This window comes from Ochotona curzoniae, unplaced genomic scaffold (genome assembly GCF_017591425.1).
Source record: "Ochotona curzoniae isolate NIBS_2020 unplaced genomic scaffold, NIBS_Ocur_1.0 scaffold_3890, whole genome shotgun sequence".
NCBI classification, from domain to species: domain Eukaryota; kingdom Metazoa; phylum Chordata; class Mammalia; order Lagomorpha; family Ochotonidae; genus Ochotona; species Ochotona curzoniae.
This window is the reverse complement of record NW_024467115.1, coordinates 14,075,808-14,084,407: the sequence shown is the minus strand read 5'-3', so window position 1 is coordinate 14,084,407 and position 8,600 is coordinate 14,075,808. Positions and strand designations below refer to the sequence as shown.

Sequence of the window (8,600 nt, the reverse complement as noted above, 5' to 3'; positions counted from 1 at the left end):
GATGGACATATGACTATGTATGAAGAACTATACTGTAGTAATGATATGGAGAAACTAGGTGGATGGGGAATTGAGGTTGGGATAAGGGAAATACCAGGAGCCTATGGAATTGTGTGATAAAATGATATTAATAATGATAAAATATAAAAAAACATGCAAGAGTGATGGCTAATCTCAGGATGAAATGGAAAAGGAGACAGAGGGAAATAGATAGCAACAGAAATGACAAATTCAGCTGAAAGAGTGCAAGATGAACCATGAGAACAATGTACCAAGATGCAAAAAAAGAAGGAGGAGAGTAAAATAGGAAGAGCAGTTAGCAAGAGCATCAATTTGTGTTTTTCAGCATCTGCACCATGAACAGTCTTGAAGGAGAGCAGAAAAGAAAACTCAACCATCCAGGAAAGAATTCAGGGAACTTGTCTTCTACAGACTGGTGCCAGATGGAGGCAGAGCTGTCAAGAGACTGCACAAGTCAACAGGGGTTAGGTTGTATCTGCAAAGCCACCTGCAGGAACTCTTGCTAGGGCCTCTAATGAGAGTGGTCCCAAACACTTTCCCCACAACTAGGTCCCCCAGGGAATTTGTATTTAACTGTCATACACCCAGTATCATCACTTCCTGAGGAAGTCACGCAGGACTCATTGGGCTTAAGTAGATATCTCTTTCAGTGGGTTTCTATTACAGAACCATTGCCTTTGAGTGAAGTGTTAAGTGGCAATTGTGGGAACTGCTGCAAGCAGGTGTGGAGGACAGCGACTGCTCCAGGTTTACTCATCCCTAAAAACGCACAGTGCTTGACACAAGGTGCCAGATCAAAGACTTTTGTTTTGCTCAGTTCCAAATCAAGAATCCATGAATCACCTTATTTGAGCCCTTCCTAAATAGTAAAGTGAGGAGAGTGAAACTTATTATTTTTCTTTGTGTGTGTGTGTGTGTGAGCCAGAATATCATGCGTGTGAGGGTAAGGTCCCAGCTGCATGTCTACTTGCTGTCCTTTAACACCTGTTACCACTTGTGCTTACAACCACCCTAAATGCACCCACATGGGAAACCTGTTGAGAGTCCCAGCTGTGCAGATGAAGACACTGACTTTGGCCTCTGAAGTCACCCATGACCATACCTGTGCTGAAATTCAGGCCTGCATCTTTGGTGGGCATTGTCTGGTCATTTACTCATGTGTTCTCAATCTTCCTTATCATTCCTGCAGTTCTGTACTTTCTTTCCTTTTCTTTTCTTTTCTTTTCTTTTTTCTCTTCCCTCCCTCCCTCCCTTCCTTCCTTCCTTCCTTCTTTCCTTCCTTCCTTCCTTCCTTCCTTCCTTCCTTCCTTCCTTCCTTCCTTCCTTCCAGATGTATTTATTCTGTTTTCCTGGAAATGCATTTGCACAAACAGTCGGTGAGACAGAAGAACATCTTCTATCTGCTGGTTTACTCCTCAGATGGCTGCAACAACCAGAGCTTAGCTGATCCAAACCCAGGAGCCAGGAATTTCTTTCCCTTCTCCCTCAGGCAGATGCAGGGCCCAAGGCTTTGGACCATCCTCGACTACTTTTCCAGACTACAAACAGGGAGCTGGATAGGAAGTGGAGCAGCTGGGACTGGAACCAGAGGGCGCTGGGATTCCAGCTCTTGCAAGGGGCAGGATTAACCAATTGAGCCTTCGAGCTGTTCCCGCAGTTCTCCACGTTGACACCAGTCAGTTTCCCACTAGCTGGTATTTGGTCTGAGTGATTGCAAACACTGTCTCACTCAGGTGAAAATAACGATTGATTTTGAAAGATTTTGTTTTGACTGAGGCACTGCCTATTTTTCCTGTGCCTGTAGAAGCTTCTTTCCTGACTCCTAGCTGGAATCAACAGGGCTTATTTGAAAGTAGAAGTGTGCCTAGTTCTATTAAATATAGACTTGACCTTTTCTATTTTCGTTTCCCCTCCACTTTCCTCATAAGGAACTACAAAGAACAGCAACAGCTACAACCATTGTGATGCAGAAAGCTACTGGAGAGGAAAAGAACCTGCAGCACCTGGCCAGGCCGCTTCGCCCCGCCCCCGGCCGCCACGCCACGCCCCGGCCGCCTGCCCCGCCCCCGGCCGTCCCGTCCCTGCCCGCCCCTGTCTCCTAGCCCCGCCCCCTGCCCACTCGCTACGCCCCTGGCCTCCCTGGCTCTTGGCTGCCGCCTCGCCACGTCCCCGGCCGCCTCGCCACGCCCCCGGCCGCCTCGCCACGCCCCCGGCCGCCTCGCCACGCCCCCGGTCGCCTCCCCTTCCCTCGGCTCCGCCTCCCAGGGCGTGCAGAACCCTGAGCCCTGCGGGCAGCACGTGACCGTCCACTGCCCGCCGCAAGCTGAGATGACCGGCTTGAGCGGTGGCCGCTGGTCCTTCGGCTCGTCGTAGGCCGGGCTGTGGTGGGAACGTGGAGCTTGGAGTGACGGCTCTGGAGTCCACTCGGAACATGGACGCGCAGGAGAATCCCGAGGGCTCGCGCCCACCAGAAGGTGAAGGAGAGCAGTGGCCAGGCTCGCCGGTGCCTCAGGCCTGGTGGTCTTTAAGATTGAATTGCTTTTAGGTTGGTTAGCTTCCTAGGGCTTCGCAAAGGCTGGGCCCTGTGGCCGGTTTTCGGCCAGCCTGTCTTTTCTTTCTGGAAGGGGTAAAGTTCGAGTACTGGATGCGGTACTGTCTCTAAAGGACTTTCTTCCCAGTGGCTCTGCTTTTGAGAATGATATCAAATACGTATCCATTATGCAAATTGAAAACAGTCCCAGGTATTCCTGTCTCTTTCCTCGGATTTCCCTACTTCTATTCCAAAATTTTTACAAGGATAATTAACACTTCCTCATATGGAGAGTTATTTTATTTAAAGATTTTTTGGGGGGGGAAAGCAGGGGGCAGGGATCTTTTTTCTAGACTACAGTGGCAAAAAAAACAAAATATAAAAAATCAAATCTATTTCTCTAAACATTAACTCCCAGATCTTTAATATGAAAACAGCTGATGAAGTTGCTGGTATGTGTGAAGCTCAGAGTAATTTATTTGGTGTCTTTAAATAAGATGCTAATTTATCCCTGGGAATACATCTTCCATGAATTGATGTAACAGACTAGTAATCAGGGCAGAAAAAAAGTTGATCCATGTTTTTGTGAGACTTGTCTTTCCAGGAGCATGCTATTTAATTGTTAATTTGGCAGTTGAGTGATTTAACTTGTTTTCTCATCTTTGTAAGTCAGTTGACTCCGGTACCTCTAGAATTCTTCGTAATCTGACAGCACACATGGCTGTGCTTAACGTGTTGTTGAGTCTGTAGTGTAGGAAGCCAAGGCCATGATCTTGACAGCAGCCTCCGGGAGATCACCACAGCGCCTCATCCTTCCCAAGTGCACTGAAGGTGAAGGTGAAACAGACCAGATGGCTTGGTAATTTCATTGGAAATAGTGTAGAAGTAGAAAGTGATGTATTTTCAGAATCACAGTGATGAACAAGTGTGGTGTTCTCCTAGCTCAAATGTGTTGTATGTAAAATAGCCCTCTGCTCAACCAAAGTTATCTTCAAAGTGCTTCATCCAGGTTCTGGAATCACATGCCCCAACTACACGCCTGTAATTGCAGCCTGTTTGCATTCAAGCTGGTGGCCCAGCAGACGATACAGGACAGCCACCCAGGCGGTTTTCCAAAGAACAGCTTTTTGTACTGATATCTGTAGCGTCCGTGAACTTCAGTTCCATGATGGGCTATGCCATCCTTGGTCCCTTCTTCCCCAAGGAGGTAAGACACTTTTATATCCTTTTGAACTGCAACTTTTGAAGACATCGTCTGAATGACTTGTTTCCTACAGTGTGTGAAATGTAAATATGGATGATGTATGGAACTTCAGCAGTATATTTCTCCTAGGATATGTGATGCAGGAAAAAAAAAAAACAAGAATGGAAAGAGCATCTTGGGGAGGCAGGTGGAGGCAGACACTTGGCACAGTGCCTGACGGTACCTGCAGTGCTTATTGGAACATCTGGTTCAGGTCCTTAGTCCTGGTTTCTCTCCTGCCTGTCGAGGTTCCCGTCAATGGGCTGCCTGGGAAACTGCAGATGACAATTCAAGTGCTTGATTCCTGCCTCACATGTGGGAGACTCGCACTGAGGTCTGGGCTCCTGGCACTGTGCTGGCCTGCCTGTTGTGCATTTGGGGAATGAACCAGTAAACGGAAGATCTCTGTCTCTGCCTCTGAAATAAATAACAATATAAGTCAAAATATGTCTTGGGAGGAGATTCATCTAAATATAATTAGCCTTCTCATTGGCACTTACTTTGCCAGGTGTTTACCTGGTTTCTGTAGTGGAACAAGAGGAATGGTACTAGAAATGGAGATTTGAATGTTACAGCAACAGGAGAGTGTTAGCAGAGTAACTCTGTCTCCAGGAGTTTTTGTTTATTACCATCTTGAAATTAGGAGGTACTGCTGCATTAAATTTTCTTTTCATGCTTGAGTCTGGCATGGCCTTTAATTGTCATGTTTTTACAAGGAGGCCTTCAGATATGTAATGTTGACTAGTTCCTCTAATTATAGACTTTTACGTGGGCCTTGGGTTTAGGGTTGAAGGCACAGGTGGTCTCCAAGAACTGGCTTCTGGGGATCAGGGGGATACTTATACGAATGGAATAGGACTGGCCTGAACAAGGCGAGGTCTGTGTGTTTCATTTTCTGCTGTTTGCCAAAGTCTCAGCTCACAGTGCACTGGCAGCTTCTTAGGCCTCTAAGAACTCTGATAACATAGGGGCCTTCTCTCTGCATGTGACAAAGAAGGCCAAAGTCACTATTTGCTGAAGGGACCCTGTGACTTATGCTCACGTAGCTCTGCTTTTAATGTATATCCCACTCCTTTATGCGTTTTGGCCCTGCACAACCCCCGTAGGTAGGATAATGAGAATGTCAGTCACACCAGAAATGAAGAAGCACTCTCAGAAGTTGTGACATTCCCAGTTCAGTTCTGATCACAAAGGAATTTTCCAAGCTCTTACTCTTGGTTGTGCCAGACACTGTATGTGGTAGGGAGGAAAAAAGGTCAAGCGCATGTACCTCTATTGGCTAGGAGTGAAGAAATGTGAACAGCAATAACAACAGTAACAAATGGTTGCAGACTATGTGAATTTTCTGTCAGAGAAATGGCTTATTGTGCCTCACAGGAGAAACCTAAAGAGGCTCTTGAGAGGTGGTAGCTCCAAAGCTGCATAGCAGATACAAGGGTGTTCTAGAACTTGCAGATATGGCCAAGTGAATGGTATGGCCATGGGGAACAGCACATAGCTTGTCTGGCCTGACCTGGGAGTGGGGTGGTGCAGCCTGGAACTGCTATGCACACCCAGCACTGAGTCACCAGGAAGTTGTCAGAGCTGTCTGAGCAGAGTAGAGTGACAAGATTTGCTTTTTGGTAAAATATTAATAATGGGAGCCCCTGGAATTAGAAGAATTATAAGGGATCAACCAGTTGAATGTGCATGTCCTGGTTTAGCTGGAATTAGGTAAGTACAACTAAAGGAAAGCCAGGCTATGGTGTGAGCTTTTCAGCTTTTGCTTGTAGAGAAGCAGGCTGAAGGAAAGAAAATGAATTCAGGAGACGGGACTTTAGAAGTTGTAGCACAAGGGTGGACTCTTCTTTTTGATTCTTTTAAAGTCTTCAGGTTGATAATACATTGAAAAAATTGTACACTTAATCCTGCGTGTTCATGCATACTGTTAGAACTAATAGGGCAAAGGAAAAGTGAAGACCTTCTTTCTAAATTCAAGTACGTGATTCTTACTTCTGTTCATCATTTTTTCTGTCCTGCTTCTCCTTTGTCATAGCATTACATGTGAACTAGAAGTGATTTTTAAGTTATTTATTTATTTTTATTTAGAGATGGAGTTAAAGAGAGAGAGAGGAAGAGAATCAATGTATCGGTCTGGTTCACTCCTCAGATGGCCTCAATGGCTGCAGCTCAGTCAATCCAAAGTCTGGAGCTCCTGGGCTTCCCACATGGGTTCTGGGGTCCCAGGACTTAAACCACCCTGCACTGCTTTCCCATCCTTAAGCATGGAGCTGGGTTGTAAGTGGAACACCAAGGGTACCAATCGGTGCCTAGATGGGATGCTTGTGGCACAGGCAGAGTTTAGCCTACTATGTCCTGGAACCGACCCAAAAGCGTTTTTAATATCTGATCTTGTTCTCCCATTGTAAGCAGGTCCCCAGAAATGTTCAGTTGCTGCCAAGGCATGTGGTTCGAGAGAGTTCTCTGTTATTATTGCATTTGCACAGTGGATATGGGACTTGATGTAGAATGTAGTGAGTCAATGATTGCTTGACTTTTGCAAATCTGTGTCTTTAATCTATGAATGTGGATTTTGAAAAATATGAGATGGTTTAAAAAAGTCTGTGGAAAAGAGATTAAAAGATAATGAGGATTTCCCTCCAACCTTTTGAAGCATTGTTGTGTATCCTCTATTTACTGGTGGGCATACAATACATAAGATCACCACAGTAGAGTTTCTGGACGATAGTGAGAACCAGTAAGTATTATTTCCATAACCACTATTGTGTTCTAAAAATTACATGCATATTGTCTCTATTAAGTATATTGATAATGTAATATCTTTCATTGAATATTTTGCTTACGGCTTAATTGACTCTGGCAGTTCCTTCACTTTGAGGAACAAGAGCTTTCTGTAGTTAAAAACTGTGGTCCATGTGTACTCTTACTGTGACCTGGGATGTGGTGAAGACTATCTTGAAAAATGGAATCTCGCATCTCATTCATGTGGTAGTTGGAACCCTAGAGGAGAACACACAGTTCTGAAGATTGTGGAATTGTGGGTTTAAATCCTTCCTGAGTAATTACTGCAGTGCTGTGGACCCATTTGTTCTGCTCTCCTCCACTAGAGGCTCTGGGACCACCTCTCTGGTGCCTTCCTAGAGGAGTGGGATCCTTCTTGAAGTCAGCTTGTGGTTGACTTCACTTATCTGGTCTCCTGTGACAGGGTACTCTCAGAAATGTAGGGCCGATTTAAAGAAGCATAGTTTAACATGAAAAAAAGATGTCCTTGAAAGAAACAGAGACTGAATGAGAGTGAGATGTTTACATGGGGAGGAATGGAAAAGTTTATCTTAAAATTATTAGAGAGAATAGGTAAAGAACTATGATTAGAGCTGTTGTAGAGATTGGCTTTTGAAGGAAATAAGAGGGAGTGTGTGAGTGTGAGTGTGTGTGAGTGTCTGTGTGTATGTGTGTGTGTGTATGTCTGCGTATGTCTGCCTGTGGTTGTGGTCATGCAGTCAGGTTTCTACAGTGAGAGGAAAGTTACTGGCAGAAATCGGAAGCTCTGTGAAAAGGATACATCTCAGTTGGACTTTTCTATCCATAAGCCATCACGGCTGGTACAACACCTGACATCTAGAAGGTGCTCAGTCAGTCATTGCTAGCTGTCTGAGAGGCCACAGAGTTGCATTGTTCAGGCTTTGACTTCATTGTATGATCCATTGCCTATCCCAGATTGAAGAAATTAAATCATACTCTAAGTCCTTATGGTGCTATGGCTTGGAAACTGAAGTAAGGATCTGCTATATTTTCAGAATTCAAAAAGTTTTGTTAAAGCTTATTTCTGCTCTTGACTATATGTTCAATTATCTATCACAATAATACATATCTCAGGATCAATACTGTATAGTCTGCAGCAAATGATGGGGGCTCATTGCTTAAAAAGCAAGACTGTAGCACTGACAGCTATGGCTGATGGGAGCTAAACTGTGGCAGGTGTTAGAGGAGAAAGCGAGGTGTTTGGGAGCGTGTTTCCTGCTCTGTGGTGTCAAGCAGGATCTTTCCACACTGTCAGGTAGTTGTCCTTAGTGCTGGAAGCAGAGACTGAATGGGTCGTGGATGACCCAAGGGCCAGCTCATGCAACTTCCTATTCTTGAATTTCGTGACTGGGAAGCATTCTTTGTTTTTAGCAGTGTACAATTCTAGAACTAAGTGTGATACTGAGAAGGAAGTGCATCTAGAGCAGCTGTTTGCCTTGTCCCGTGACTATGAAATAGTGCCCAGATTTCTTCCTCCGAAGATTTTTGGGTTTGTTTATAGTCATGCCCGCTAGCACTTAGGGATGTGAGGAGTGAGTTATTTTCGTGTCCATTTCATGCCTAGTTTTCTTGTTCTTTGTCACTCTGAGCATTTTAAGGACTCCCCCAAGAAAATTCACAAGAAGATGCCACTTTGATCTCATTTTTTTCCATGCTGCATCAGGTCACATGCTCACTTCACAACAGTGCAAAGTCTGTCTTTCAAACATTTTTCCCATTTTGGTTTGTTTAAAGGCTGAAAAGAAGGGAGCCAGCAATACTGTGATTGGTATGATCTTTGGATGTTATGCTTTGTTTGACTTGCTGTCATCTTTGGTGTTTGGAAAATATGTAAGTATTAAAGTATGTGCATTTTAATTTAAAAGTTATAAAATGAATTATTGTAAGTTTGCAAATTCAGAACATTATAATAATAATGACCTGTGCAATTTCATAAATTTTTCATCCTTAAGAGAGATGAATTTTTAACTATTTCCATGTGTATAAGCCATTCCAGAAGAAATG

General features: G+C 44.3%; 1 protein-coding gene across 1 annotated transcript in view; it reads left to right on the top strand.

Moving 5' to 3' along the window:
* Positions 1–3,318: 3,318 nt before the first annotated feature.
* The window catches only part of LOC121146264 (MFS-type transporter SLC18B1-like), a 32,083-nt gene continuing 26,801 nt past the window's right edge, over positions 3,319–8,600 (top strand). Inside the window, exons 1-3 of the mRNA XM_040965656.1 lie at positions 3,319–3,388; positions 3,619–3,758; positions 8,331–8,426. Of these exons, the coding sequence (XP_040821590.1) occupies positions 3,319–3,388; positions 3,619–3,758; positions 8,331–8,426 (306 nt within the window). The remainder of the gene's footprint in view (positions 3,389–3,618; positions 3,759–8,330; positions 8,427–8,600) is intronic.